General features: G+C 39.1%; 1 protein-coding gene across 1 annotated transcript; it reads right to left on the reverse strand.

Moving 5' to 3' along the window:
* Positions 1-1,506: 1,506 nt before the first annotated feature.
* On the reverse strand, positions 1,507-11,358 carry NCF4 (neutrophil cytosolic factor 4). The gene is made up of 10 exons (XM_015862322.2): positions 11,108-11,358; positions 10,155-10,239; positions 8,680-8,833; positions 8,276-8,346; positions 7,352-7,479; positions 6,040-6,097; positions 4,300-4,398; positions 3,430-3,560; positions 3,276-3,341; positions 1,507-2,504 (listed from the first exon to the last, which is right to left on the reverse strand). Exons 1-10 carry the CDS (start codon positions 11,137-11,139, stop codon positions 2,276-2,278), a joined length of 1,053 nt encoding a protein of 350 aa, XP_015717808.1. The 5' UTR covers positions 11,140-11,358; the 3' UTR covers positions 1,507-2,275.
* Between the last annotated feature and the right edge of the window lie 4,259 nt (positions 11,359-15,617).

Genomic DNA, 15,617 nt, shown 5'->3' on the forward strand with positions numbered 1-15,617 from the left:
CTGTGGTTCTGTGAAAGACACACGTAGGCTTGTACTCTGTGGGTAAACTTCAAGGGGCTGAGTCCCCAGATACAGAATAGAACTCTTAAGTCTGTCTGTTCTGCACTGCCACTAGACCATAAAACTCTGAACAAAACCACACTTTGCAGACTTAGCTATATGTGCCCTTCTGGCCCAGTAGCCCAGTGACATCCTAGGATGCGTTACAAAAAGTGTGGCCAGCAAGTCAAGGGAAGTGATTGTCCCTCGCTCCACTACCCTCCTGAGGCCACGCTGGGAGATCTGTGTCCAGTTCTGGGCTTCCCAGTTCGAGAAAGACAGGGAACTTCTAAAGAGAGACTAAAGGAGGGCCATCAAGATGATGGGGACCTGGAGCATCTCCTTTATGAGGAAAAGCCGAAAGCCATGGGACTGTTCAGACTGGGGAACAGAAGACTGAGGGGGCATCTCATCACTGTTTATAAATATCTAATGAGTAGGAGTAAAATGGATGGGGCTAAGCTCTTTCCAGTGCTGTGCAGTGGTGGAACAAGGGGCAATGAGCACAAATATGGAACACTGCATACAAACATGAGGGGAAAACTACTTTACTATGAGAGTGACAGAGCCCTGGAACAAGCTTTGCAGAAAGGTTGAGGAGTCTCCTATGGAGATACTAAAAATCTTCCTGGCTTCTTCCCTATACAACCAACTGTAAGGAAGATTCTTTAGCAGAGGGTTGGACTAGACAATACCAAGTCGTCCCTTCAAACCCCCACAATTTTGTGATTCTGTGATATGTAATCTAGCACTGAAATTCAATATACATGGATTTTTCTGGTGGAGCCTTTGGAACCTGGAAAGCAGATGTGTCCTGCAGCATGTTACAGTACTTTGGAAAAGGAGTATTTTCTTCTACGGGTCTGTACACATTTAGTATATTGCTAGATCTATATGCTTAATAAAGAGTCAAGAAAGAAATTATTTATGGATCTCAATTAAGGAAACTAAGTGCTTACCTTTCAATATAAATTATTTCAATTATTTACAACACAAATATGTGTTGTTAGTCTACAGATAAATGGGGAAGGTTAAATGGGGAAGTATAGCTTAATGCCACAGAAACTAAGAGACGAATCTAAAGCACAATACTTTTTTCCTGGTTATATTTATGTGTGGTGGTATTCTTTTAACACCATGACTGCATGGTGATTTTATAAAACAGTATTTTAGGTATTGTACGATTTACATAAAGCATACGTAACTTGTTATTCTAACAAGACGCAATACATTTGTTCAAGGAGAACATTTTAATTGCATGACCATAAAATAAATAAATGGAAGACCAGAAGGTTTGGGGCTTTTTTAAATAATAAAATCCTACTTAAGAAAAGACAAATAGGTAGCATTTAAACCCTTTCTCCAAGTTCTCTCTCTGAAACAAAATCAATTAATTAATTGATTAAAGGAGCATAAATTATTTCATCCCCCCTAAGAATAAAAAATTAAAGATGTAATAGAAACTGATAAAATGAACACATAAGTTTATTTATTGAAAAGTCTGACACAGTAATTTATTGTTTACTCTGTTCTGCAATGAGGAGTTAGAAAGCCAAAGAAGAGAGACCAAGAAGAGATTAGCACTTGGACAGGCATCACATCAGTTACCCCAGAATGTGGAAGCAAATAGACTGTACAGTTATGAGTGTTCTAGAAGTAACACTGCAAGCATACTAGATTTGATTTACAGAAGTCAAAATACGGGCCAAGGGAAAGAAGAAAGCAATACCAGGCTGCAATTTCTTTGCTGAAATAAAGTTTTCTTGATGCTTACAGAACTACAGCCAGGGATAAAATANGGATAAAATAAAATAAAATAAAATAAAATAAAATAAAATAAAATAAAATAAAATAAAATAAAATAAAATAAAATAAAATAAAATAAAATCTTACACAATCATTCTGGGAAAGTAATTGGCTCTGAAAGCAAGGATGGAGATTAGAGCAGATTTTGGGCTCAGGACACTCAACCTCTATTGCAGCATAACACTGTCTTGCTCTGTGAACAAATCCAGTGATTTTACTTCTCCATTCCTTGCTTTCTCTGGTCTTCATAAAGATGTCTCTGTTACAAAGGAGTGCTAAACAGCTCAAAAAGCTAAGAACAGATTTTACACTGAAAGGTAAGTTTACTCTTTTCAAGCTCACTTCAAAGCCTTATTAAAAGAAACTGTCTGCAGAGAAGGATTCCTGAAGGACAACATAGCTACCTACTGGAACTGCTACCCTACAGCACTCACGTTGCCCTAACAATCTGTGTATTGCCTACTCCTGGACTAGTGTTGTAGACACTGAAGTCATCCTTGTGAGTGATGTGCAACTTCCAAGGGAAGAAATGCTTCTCAGTGGATCTCTTCCTGCTCTGAGACACCATGAGCTCAACGTCCTGATCAGAGAGCAGCCGGATCAGATCGCCATCAAGGTCCCGGTAATTCAAAACAATGTCCTGTTGGTCAAACTCCTGCCTGGTAGGAAAGAAATGAATTGATTGCCACAAGACAAGGAATGCCTGGGAGGTGACACACGATGAACAACATACAGGCAATCTAATTCTTCTAAAAGTCACATTAAGCCTTGGGTGTTTTGGCATTCCTGATGCAGCTAGTACTAACAAGCCTACAGACGCATTCATGCTGGGCTATATTTAAGCTAAGAAGCCTGACAGAACCATCTCCAGTAAGTCCATGTGGATGGCACAATTACTCTGTGAGTTGGAAAAAAATCCCATACATAAGAGTTGACTGCAGTTACTCACCACTTTTACCTGCTTACAGTTCCCTTTTATAAGAGAAGGGCAGGCTAAGGAATGGAAGAATATTTACCCAATGTATGCTTTTACTGATATTCAATATTCTAATGTTTTAATGTTCAATCTACTTCAACACTAGTTTTACAAATTATAAGGTGGTGTCATGCATCCTAAAGAAGTATATTAGACAACAGATCCTTGGTTGGAAGCATGGCTCTGATCTTACAACAAGAAATAGAAAATGCTACCCAGAACATGTGTGGCATTTGTGTGTGGCATGCAGCACTTGCTGACAATCCCGATGCAAACTGCTGTCTGCACAGATGGGTCTCAGCCAAATCACATTACACACTCTTGAGGACTCTTGAAAGGAGTTTCACATCCAAAACATGGAGACAGCCAAGTAAAGTGTAGAAAATTTAGGACTGGAAGGAACTTGACAAATGTTTAAATGGTATTAAAAAGGCATCTAGCTGTTTCCACTTACTTTATCAGTTCCATAAGATCTTTGAATAATGGAATGCTGCTCAGACTCTCTTCCACTGATATATCCCTGTAACACAAATAAATCTAATAATTGCATATCATGAAAGAGAATATTGGCATCTCTTCAGCAGAAACCAAGACTATTTTATTATTACCTGATAGTGCTTACTGTCTCATCGTAGTAATAACAGCGTATTTTATTAACTGTGTCTTCCTGCTGCGGCAAATCTTTTATGATCTTCACAAAAGCAGATGGGAAAATCCCAGTGGCATCATTAACTGTTCCCTGGCATTACAGGAAGGGTCAGCATGATGAAAAACTTGCAATTTTGGCTACATATGATAAATTCTGAAATTTCATTAATTTCCATGGAAACAACAGTAAGGATTGTTCTTGTAAAAGCAAGAAAAGATAAGCTATGAAAGTGACCTGATGCTATCTCTACACAGGGATTATACAGTTGCATAGCCAAATACAAAGCAAAATAGTAAAACTGAGTGCAAAAAAATGAACATCAGATGTTTACTAGGGAATGTTGTGGTGTTTGTGCAAGCAGAGATACCACATCAACAAACACACAGTATGTTCTCCTCATCCTTTTTTCAGAACAGTGCTGCATTGCCCAAGTTCTCTGTAATTAAGCTGACGTGTGTTGTGGTATGAAGCATGAAGTATATAGCAACTCACCCTGAGGCAAGAAACCAATTAATCGCTGAAATGGAGTTTCCATCTCCTTTCTGCGGCCTTTTTGTGCTCTAATCACTTCCAAAGAATTAAAGGACATTCCAGCAGAAGAAAATGCAAATGAAAACTGAAGTCTAGAGGGCAGGAAATTTGTAAGCTAAAAACCATTACAGGAGAAAACAATTTCAAATTTGGAGTCAAGGATTTCTTCCTGGCTATGACACAAGATTATGATACAATTTCACCTTGAAAGAAGGGGAAAGATCCCAAGGACTGGGAAAGCCCATTTCTACTCATGTCAATGTATGTCAATAATTCAGTACCACTGTCACAGTCTTACCTCCAACCAGTCTTTGTTTACTCTGCTAAGCAGGTAGATCAAGTCTCCTTTCTTGAAGCTGAGTTCCAGTTTACTGGTTCCAGAGAAATCAAATAGTGCCTATGGGAAGCAATAACGCTGAAATTATTAATTCACAGAGTTATACATGTGATTTTTTTTCCTTTTTTATCTTCTCCTGAAGTGCACAGACAGAAGGTAAGCAGCAGAATTGTATGAACTGTGTAACCACAGATCTGTTTCTGAAGTAAGGTCATATAAATGACTGCAGTGTGCAGTTCTCACAATTCCTTCTCCTACTCTGCACACACAAAAGTGCTTTGTGGGAGTAGTGAGAGCATCGGGATAAATGTGACTCTGAAAGGGCTACACGCTATGATTCTTGAAGTGTCAGGACATGGAGCACCAGAGAAATGAAGACATTGAAAACACATTAAAGCAAGTAAGTCAGTAGAGTTGAAAATGATTGACAGCTAGAAATTTTGACAACTTGAAATCCTGAGAATCAAACCAAAATATGTATTATTTCTGTAGTTTTACAGCTTTCGCATTTGCTGCAAAATGTCACAAAGAGCCTTAGGATGTTGTGGAATTGTGTCCTAATTTAAGGGTAACTAACTGTTCTTTTTCCATCTCGCTTTCAGGTCTGTCTGCTGAACTGAGAGGTCTGGGAAAGTCCAGAGAACTAATGTGTGGTTAAAGTGGAACTTAGATGCCCCCTTCAGGGAAAAAAATAAAAGAATAAAAAAAGAAAAGAAAAGAAAAAAAAAAAGAGGCAAGCATATGCCACCATCTTAACAAGCTGTTCTCGAATAATTAAAATTGCTGAGTTATCAGAAACACACATCTATCTACCAATTGTCCTTTGAGAACACAGCAGTCATTTAAATGCTCTCAGAAGAGCAAAAATGAAAAGATGTTCCCTATTATTCGGTGTTGCGATAGAATTATTTTGGTCTTGTTAATGCCAAATTTCAGCCTCTATAAGGCTGTCTTTACAGTTCTCCTAATAAAAAGAGACAATAACTACAGTGCTAGCAGCTCATATGTCTATTTAATAGCCCTTTCAAAAGGCTTTCTTTGATCTATTGAAAAGTTTTGGTAGGTAGATTAAATATTAATAAAAGAATACATAAAACCCAAGAGATGTGGCAGATCTGAGAGCTGTTATCATCAGCGTAAAAACAAAACAACCTCAAAGCAATTGCATGTTTTTATTAACATTACGTGAAAAAGTCACGTGTTCAGAAAGCAAGTCCACAAGCACCACTTGCAAGGCAGTTTTATGTGCCTAATACCAAGACGATTTACAGCAAAAGAGAAGAGTATAGGCACTTTCAGCAGAACTCTAATGTTACATAAATTACCAGGATGCCTCACTTGCAAAGCTTTCAAACATATGCTGAATTCAAGGAGACCGAAGCTTCAGTTTGCTTTAAATGTAATTTATGGGTGTAACTATGTAAATGTGGACCATTTGGCAGTACATGTCTCTCAGTTTTGAATCTCCTGTTATTCTGACTTCACAACAGACCTCCTCATTATTTATGTAACAAGGAACAGAGCACTTCTTTCCTTTCTGTATTTCATTCCTTATTGTTAAAAGCAATTGCTTTCCTGTGTCTATTTCACTTTCCCTTTCTTCCCAAATCTCTAATTGGAAGAGGCACCTTGATCAAAGAGATACCAGAGCAAAGCAGAGTTAATCTCTGTCCTCGATGACAGATTGTGCAGATTACTCACCTCAGCCCGAGGAGTTGCTACACGGTCCAAAACAGGCAGTTGGGATGAAATGCTTTTACTGAAAAGGGAAAACAGGGAGGTAAATTTGTCTTTTTAGTCATCAGAAACACTACGTGATCAGTACAGTGTCCACATTATCATTATTTACAATGCAGTCAAGCCACAGATCACTGGAGAAAGTGCATGACTATGTGTGCAGCAGTGAAGTAAATAAATATGGATGCAACAGCACTGCCCTAGTTCTCCCGGTTTCAGTGCAGAGCTGCAGCAATCTGATGATGTCTGATGCTGAGAACAGATGGAATTTTCAATACAGTCAGTATGCTGGACCTGTCTTTTACAGCATTGCTCAGCCCCTCCACTCTACCTTCTGGGCATTTCTGTTTCTAGTATTTATGGCACTCAGTTCAAACTGCTGTCATGCATACACTCAGGAATGCACACACACTCACAGGTTTTGCATCTCTTGGGATAAGTGAAAAGGAATCAAGTCCATCTTTGCTGTGTTGAAAAGCAAATTAATTTCCATGGAGGGTAATGAGGTATAACATCTACTCAGCAAAGGGTGCTGGTGCTGGCATGTAAGACAGGCCTGTATTCAGACAAAGGAACAGGCTGACTATTCAGTTTCATTTATTGGATGAACCAGATCTTATTTAACTTGATGCCAAAACTCACATTGACTTTAGTGGTGCAAGCCTGCATCCTTAAGATTGTCCTGAACGTTATAGATAGAATTATAGAATCATAAAATGGCTTGGGTTGAAAGGGATCTTTAGGGTCATCAAGCCCCAGCGCCCCTGCTGCATGCAGGGCTACCAGCCTCCATTTCTATTACTAGACCAGGCTGCCCAGGGCCCCACCCAAGCTGGCCTTGAACACCTCCAGGGATGGAGTATCCACAGCCTCTCTGAGCAGCCTGTGCCAGCATCTCACCACTCTCTTGGTAAAGAACTTCCCCCTGATGTCCAACCTAAATCTTCCCTCCTCCAACTTAAAAACCACAAGATTCTACTGCTAAAGAATTATCAACAGGTGGAGTTAGGGAGTTTGTTTGTTTGTTTTTGAGAAAGCAAACTATTATGTCAATTTTAAATTTCTCTTTTAATGAAATACCAGCTGTGCTTTAAAAACCTTACATTTTTGAAAGTAAGAAATGCCATTCATTCACTCTGCCACAAAAATCCTCATATTAGGATTTCCTGGACTGCCTTAGTTCTGGGAAACACAGTGATGATCATCAGTTCTCTTTCCTCACAAAACTGGACAGCATCTCCTACATCAAACTGAAAAAAACATGTCAATCGCTTACACTCGGCGCGTCCGTGGGCGAAGCCGTCTCAGCCTTCTGGGCACCTGTTCACTATCAAAATTTGAGTGGTAGAAGAACAGGCGCACCTCTTCATCCATCAACACCCAAACAGGTAGGCAGAGTAGGTTCTGTGCCAAGAGCAAGTAGGAAGTAGAGTAATAACAGTGGGAAAGATCAATTCTCTATTTATTTGCATGTACCAAATATGCTTCTCTGATCTACAAGATCATGAAGGATATTTATTGCTGCCAGAAAAATCTCCCTCCTCTCCCTTCTCCCTCAGCAGGACTAGGCTGAACAGCTGACAGTTTCTCCTGTTTACTCTTGGAGTTGGCCAACATACTGCTTCACTCTTTGTGTGCCTGATTTACTGCAGGAGTAAATTGTTTCCTTGTGTTTCCTTCCAAAACATGAATGACTGTGGAAAGAGGGCAATCTTAAGTACCAGGAGACTTGACCTATGCTTCAGACCATTACTGATTCAAAGTCAGAGTTCCCGTTAACCTACAGTCAATAATTTCTCACCTTGATGTTGCTGGCTGTATCCTCACTGTGGAGGAGGTGTATTCCAAAGCTTAATCTGCTTTACTAATACCTTAGGTGCACTTAGCCCTATATTCATGCAACATCCTAAGATTCCCCATTTCCTCACACATCCTGTTTGTTGTTTTTGTAAATATATCTATCTAGATATGAAGGCAGGTTTTCACTTCCTTTGTGAAGTGCTTATTCCAGTGGATCCCTACAGTCTGAACAATCTGGCAACTAGGATCACAGATTGTCCTATGGTGTGGATATTGTGTCTTCTGAAAAAAGATGCAGAGAGAAGCAGATACCTAGGACTACAACAGTAACATGTCTCTCTGTTGGTTTCAAGGGGCAAAGTACCTGCAGTGCAATCTCTATTCTATAACAAAGTTTTACCTTCATGTAGATATTTAGGATAGGAATCCTGTTCTCGGCAATTTCCCTTTTGGCCCCAACATAAACTTTTCCTAGAAAACATAAAACCAGTGACAGTTACTGAAGGGGAAAAAAAAAAAAAAGAACGGAAGCTGTCAGAGTAATAATGCAATCAAGAGAAAGTAGGAACTCCATGAAAATAGATATTTTCTACAGGATTTTAAGTTTCTAAATGAATTTTACCACATCAATGTGGGACTGTCAATGGACCTTCTCTAATCTGGCTTGTCCAGTTTCCACAGCTGGGAACTAATTCCTTGTCTTAGATAGTTATCCTGTGTACTTCCATACAATGCCCTCCTCTCAAGGACATACTAAGAAAAGACAAAGCTACTAATCATGCAGATTTGGTACTCACAGCTTACCTGGCAATACGGGGAGTGTGCAGGTAAAAGGGCTATTTTTGCTCTCCCCCCCATATCTCTCCTCTAGTTTGGTGTGTAGGGCATAGAACTCACGATAGCGTCGGAAAATCAGGTATCTGCCACCACTTTTAATCTTTACTTCAATGACAAACATCTGAAACAGAGAAAGGGGACTCAGGTTGACATTCAGACTTAAAAACACTTTAAAAATTAAAGTGAGACATACGATAGGCAGTCTTACAGTGGTAGAAATATTGTCTTAGAGGCAGAGTGGAAAGCAAGGCTCCAGTTAAACATCTGCAAGCTCAAGGTCTAGGAACTAACATCTTAATACTATATATCATAGTACAAGTATGGGTCCAGCATTCCCATGGTGTAAGTATGGGTCCAACTTTCCCTTACATCATGATCCTGTGGCTGCTTTCTATCACATGAAAACCAGAAATGAATAGATGAAGCTTTGTGCTTACACACGTTCCCTCAGAGAGGAGCAAAGCATATTAAGGAGGTAAATATAAATACTGTCATTTGAAATAAAATCAAAGCCAATACTTTCAATAGTAGGATGTATACCTATACCTATAGACAGGAGTGTAAACAAACTGGTTTTCAGAGTAGAAGGCATTCATACTTCTCTTTGACTTGGAAGTACACATTTTCAGAAATTATGGTCTACGTAATCTGACCATAAGTATGTATAGAATGAAAAACAAAAGCAAACAAACAAACAAACAAAAACTTACACTATTCACTTTTAATGACTGCCCTCAAACTTCTATGGTGTTATCTATTGCCAGTTTTGCTCTGCTGTAAAAGAGTCCCTGATTTCCATGCACTGACCTCTGAGTCACATTGCAGTTTGATCCTTCAGGAAACACAAAGATTGAGCAGCAAAATATCACTATATTCAAAAGTAAATGCTGCTTACTTCTGTGGGAAGATTTTATGAGCAGTGTCTCCAGGAACAAAAGCAGAGTCTGCAGAGGTCATACTGAGCTGATCTTGTGCAGACCTCCTATTCAGAAAATCTCCATCCTTTTCCCTACTATTCCTTTCCTCTGCACACTTTCATGACTCACTGTCAGAAGGCATGCTATCTTTTATGTAGATGGCAGAATCCTAATTTGTCAGTACCATGGAAAAATGGAGCCAATACCCTCCCCTTCTACCCTCTCTGAATTCCTTTCCGCACTATATTCAGCAAGGTTACAATATTCTAACAAGAAATAAATCAGAAGTTAGGTAAAGATTTAGAAACTACAACGTATTAGAGGACATATCAGGTTCTACCCAGCAAAAAAAAGTAAAAATAAAAATAGACTAAATGTGGGATAGACTAATCTCCCTTTAAGAAAACACAAGCTCTGAGATGTTTTCAGTGTGGAACTATTAATGCCAAAAAGCAGCTGCACCAGGTTCACCAAACCAGTCAGTCAGTCAAACGAAAGCATATAGAGATAAATCTCCTTGCTTACATAATAATTAGTAAAGCCTTTCTTCTCTTCAATATCTGCAATGTTAGCTGAAACAGGTACATCATCTGGAAGCTGGTCAAAATCGCTGTGAAACAAGAAGAAAAGATTTTAGTCACTCAGGAAAGAGGGAGGGGGATAGGGGAGCCCTGAAGAAACACCTAAAGAGCAGCCACGTAACCTGGCTTCAGTGTTTCTTGTCTACATTGTCCACATAAGAAAACAGAATGGACTGTTAGGTGCTTTTTCCTATGGGACCTTGTCCTTGGCACAAAATCTTTAGTGAACAGAAGACATTCATCTTTGCTTCTATCTTTGGTTAGAGTGGTATTTATATTAACACTTAAATAAAAAGGGTCAAGAGCAAGATAGAGAGAAAGAACACTCTGAAAAAAAGGATCCACTAGGGAAGGCCAGGTTGAAGTAATCTTACATTTTCTTGTCCTATGAAAAAAGAAAATGCTTAATTTATTCTGCTATGAGACATTCCAAGCAGGGGTTTCCGCAACACATAGCTCTTCTGGAGGGCTGAAATAATGATGCAAAGTCTTGCAATATCTTGCTGTACAAGGAGAATGGCATGAATCAACACCACCCACAATACCGTAAATACCACCACGTACGCTAAGAGAGATGTGGTTGTGGAGATCAAGAGGTAGAACTAGTCATATTACAAACACTCATGTCACAAATCCCAGTGAAAGCAAAACTGTTTGTGGCTATAAGGAGGATGGTGACTCACTGTTGTCCCAGGTCGTGAACATTTCCTAGGAAAGGAGAAAGAAAGTCCACTCCAACTTATTACATAGTGTGCTCCACACTAAGAAACTTAATAACCAGGCAACTATGGTAACAAGAAGCCTGTTAGGCTCATCAAAGAAGCCTGCTTCCAAATTAAACACGCAGATCGTAGTGGTAACATGGAGGCTTGTAGGAAGGAAGGAAAGACATATTACCTCTTTTCTCGCAGCTGTCGGGGAAGAGACATGCTTTTCAGCTTCCCAAATCCAGATGGCTTAGCTCTGTTCCTCTGCTTCTTAGGTTGATCTTGAATGAACAAGATGAGCCTGGTCACAGCATTTATCTCTGTATGAATCAAGACTCCTTTGCAAGGCCTCAGAGACTTTTTTTTCTAATGTTTCAGTGTCGGTTTCTTCTGTACTTCCCCACCCCCAGTGAATTGAGGAAGTACTACAGTAAAACCAGTCATAAAGATTCTTTTGTGAGTTCTGTTACGTATTGAAACTTCCAATGTTGAGAAACCAAAAGCCCAACAGAATGCAAAAACTGTGAGCCACTATTCACCCCTTCACAGAATCACTTGTCTCTGGAAGCCGGTGTGAGTGGACTCAACAAATGTTGTTCTGCCCCAGCTATAACGTCCCCAAATACACCTCTGCCTGTAAGCTAGGATTAATACCTCTGATTCCTCCCTGATCCCCTGTGATTCCAAAGGATCCTCTTTACCTTGGACCATGAGCCAGGAGGTGGAGCTAAACAATAAATTTTTCAAGGGGGAACAGAAAGGATGGTCAGGAAATTCAACCTTGTCAAAGACACTGGTGCCAGGAAACTGGACACAGGAGGTAGAAAGTGAGCTCTGAAGGAGTGACCAACACAAGTGAGACATGAGCCTTTCAAAGAGCAGAGATTTCACAGCTTCATATGTTCCAAACAATCCACATTTTCCATCCACAAAGACAAGGTCACACATCACCCAAGGAGAATCCAAACTTTTCTGTCTCTTACACAGAGGGCAGTGGTATAGTATTTGTGTAATGTGAGTTTAAAATCTTTCAAGAAGAAAATTAAAAGGATAAAGTGACAGAGAAACCATCATTTCCTAATGCAAAGGAAATCCACCCTAGCCAAAAAGTTGTCACATGCAACACCTTTGCCTGCACACTTCAGCCTCTAACACTCTTCCATGTTCAGTGCATACCTTGTTTATTCTCATCCTTCTGCTGTCAAGCACCAAAAAAATTTCTCATCTCAATGGAACAAAACTCAACCAGCATCCCTCACAGTAAAAATCTACTGTCAGCTGTAATCATCAGACTTAAGAGTAAATTCCATTCTACTGCATTTTAATGAAATGAATTCTTCACCCATCTCTTTCCTGTGGTTAACTGAAGGCATCAATATAGAATATGAGAGAAGTTACGGTGTCTCTTGATCAGGATGGACCAGAACTCACAAAATTTTGTACAGAGTGATTTGCAACTCTGTGTTGCCAAAACAAAATTGAAGAGTCATTTTAATATGCTTAATATATATCTAAGTATCCCCCCAGATCTTCACACTCCACTATGTACTTAATTTTCTTGATTAGGCCTGCTAAATGTGCAGTTCTCATGTAACTTCAGGTCAGACTAATCATTCTCTTTCCTTTGCCCTGAATGAGAATGACCACAATGAAGTTTTCTAACTGCAATCTTCTTGCTTTCTCCTGACCTTCAGAAGGAAATAGAAAAGATCACCTTGACCAGAACTTTTAATTACAAGATCAGTATACATAAACTCATGAAAATTCAGAGGGACTCTCCTTATATGCCAAAACAATGCAGAAGGCACAGGAACTGGGCAAACTTTAACAGAAGAGAAAGATGGAGGGATGCTAAGATTTGATGCATTCCAAAATTTTCGTATGAAATTCATAAGAAGGACATCCTAATCTTTTCAGATCTCTTGGTAGACAACCTAGTCATGGTGCAGATGCATCTTTTATGAGACAGAAGATATGACATAAACATGCTAGTTCATCATTGACCTGGCTCTACACGATGAGGCTTTCTAAGAAGAGGCTGACAAACAACCTCACAGATCAATCTATTCTGTGCTACCGCTTTGCTGTGGGCTGAGTAAAAGAAACAACCTGATAGCAGCTCTTCAGTTCCATTTTGGTCTGCTAGAGATTACAGGCACTAGTAATACTGATCTGACAGCATGATGCTAAACCCACTATGAAAGTTTCTGATCCTGAAAATATTTTCTCTTTCTGAACTAAACCAAACTGAAGAAAAGTTTTCTAAAAGAAGTAAAATAAAAAGAAAAAAGAAAAAAGAAAAAAAAAAAAAGGAAAAAAAAAAAAAAAAAAGATTCCAGTCTCAGAAGAATATGACATGTCCACATATCTGATATATCAACATTCAAGAAAAAGCAGGCATCCGGGTACAATTAATACTAATAAATTATTTAATTAAAGGAGTCTACCATAAAGGAACATAATAAAAATCCTCAGCTGAATGAATTAAGATGACAGTGCTGGATACACCACTGGAGCATCAGCAGCTACTGTATCACTTTGGTAGTGTATGCCAATAAGCTCAAGAAAAATAACTTCTACCTGTTGCATGCCTTCCTATAAAAGTACTACATAACTACATTCAATCATCAGCCATGGAAAGAATGTGTTAAGTGACAGAACAAAGTGAACAAGAACAATACTATTAAAAGATATCTGGTCCCATCATGTATTGATCTATTAAGGAAATAATGTTGCAACAGTCAGTGCAAGGAATCTGAACAGCAAAAAGAAAGACAAACAGAAGAGTTGGCTTGCACAACATTTTCATTCAACCTATTGCCTTAGAGCAGTACACAGAGTATTTGTTTCTGTAGCACAACAGCTGAAGTAGCTGAGTGGTTGCTTGAGGCTGAGCTGCGACTGACAGAATGATCTGGGAAAAAGCTATTTGGGGCTATATTCATATTACACACTTGTACAGATTTTGCTTTTATAGTCACCATCTGCTTTACAGAAGGCTTTGATGCACATTTACAATATTTTCAAATACAGTTATATTCCAACTTCTTATCATTATTATAATAGCACACTAATAATAGAATCAGAGAATCATTAAAAGGCCTCTAAAATCACTGGAAAAGACCAGTAGGATCACCTAGTCCAGCCACCAGCCCATCCCCACCATGCCCACTGACCACGTCCCTCAGTGCCACATCCACATTGTTCTGGAACACCTCCAGGGACGGTGACTGCACCACCTCCCTGGGCAGCCTGTGCCAAAGCAATGTTAAGGTCAACACTTACCACTCTTCTGTGACAGTGAGTTTGATTACGCCATCTATAGTAGAAATTACTACTCAAGACAAATATGTATCACAGAGTTAAATACTAAAGAAGCAGTGGCCTTCTTTTAAAATGAAATTGTTCTTGGGATATCAAATCAAATCCCATAATTAAATCTCTCACTTTGCACCTTAGCTGCTTGAGTAAAGCAACTCATGAAGGACTGACAGTTGGAGGATTAAAAAGTACCCCCTGAAAGTGTAGGTTTCCTTTAGTCTTTATCAGCTATTTTGTAAATATGCACTCAAGAGCATCATTCTGGATTCTGTTAGTTTGTGGTGCTATAGCCAACTCCCTGAGGAAGACAATTCAGCCTTTACAATAGATCTTTAAATAGGGGTAAGATTTCTCTGATTCATCATGATCACTTGAGAAAGCAAGAATTCAAGGAAGTCTTACTGTAACAGTAGTAACTTCTTGATGAGAAGTGGGGTTTTTTCTTTATTATTGCAGAGCTCAGACGGATACCCAAGTTTAGGCTAAGTGAGAAAAATGGAAGCTTGGAAACAGGAACAGCATTTATTTAATCAACTAGCAAGTCACTTCCAGGATAAAAGGCAAAAGGGGAAAAGAGAGGGAAGAAATAGGTTAGACTTTGTCACTGCTGCTGTGTATGACAGATATGGGCTGGAGGTGGACTGATAGTCCAGTTAACTACCAGTGTCAAAATCTGGTAAATGGCCATTTCAGGCACAGAAGTAGAATGTCTCCAGGAGGTAACTATAGGCCTACAACCATTCTGCCAGAAACTTAATAGCTCCAAGTGCACAGCAGCAGTGACCCTTTGTGGCAGGAGTTTCTCCATGTTTTAGATTCCTGAATATCTCTAAAGAGTCAGAAATCTGTCAGTCATAGATATTGCTATTCAAGGCAAAGAAAAATCTGCTTTGAATGTTTCATAAGTTTAAAAGATCTACTAAACTTCTTTTTCACTGCACTTTCCCAAACCTCAGAGCCAGGGCTAGGATTTGCAGTGCTGCATCCAAACCATCCTATACCATTCCTAATTGTTAAATTTCCCCATCCATTTGGTGAAATCCTGTGACTAAATTCCTTTAACTTAGTTTAGAAACTTCAGATAAATGTGGGGTTTTTTGGGGTTTTTTTTGTTTTGTTTTGTTTTGTTTTTTTTTTAGTTAAGTGGAAGTTCTCTGAATAGATGATGAATTGAGACATGCACCTCTGGTCAATAAATCACACTTCAAGTGGGCCAACTCCACCTCTAACGGTTTTATATAGCTCCTTGAAATATATGTGAACTATAAAATAACTATATTCCTGGTTTGGTCACCTCGGGTTCCTAAGGTTAGGGATATAAATCTGTGCCTCAATGTAGACCTAGTTATTACTGGTATAAAGGTAACTTCCCATGTGGG

Source organism: Coturnix japonica, chromosome 1 (assembly GCF_001577835.2).
Source record: "Coturnix japonica isolate 7356 chromosome 1, Coturnix japonica 2.1, whole genome shotgun sequence".
Classification (NCBI taxonomy): domain Eukaryota; kingdom Metazoa; phylum Chordata; class Aves; order Galliformes; family Phasianidae; genus Coturnix; species Coturnix japonica.

Excerpts from the sequence above, each read along its gene's own strand:
- NCF4 (XM_015862322.2), bottom strand. The coding sequence starts at position 11,139 with ATGTCTCTTCCCCGACAGCTGCGAGAAAAGAG. Across the intron at positions 8,347-8,679 it reads CACACTCCCCGTATTGCCAG|GAAAAGTTTATGTTGGGGCC; the intron begins GTAAGCTGTGAG and ends TATGTTTTCTAG. Across the intron at positions 6,098-7,351 it reads CGCCCACGGACGCGCCGAGT|TAAAAGCATTTCATCCCAAC; the intron begins GTAAGCGATTGA and ends TTCCCTTTTCAG.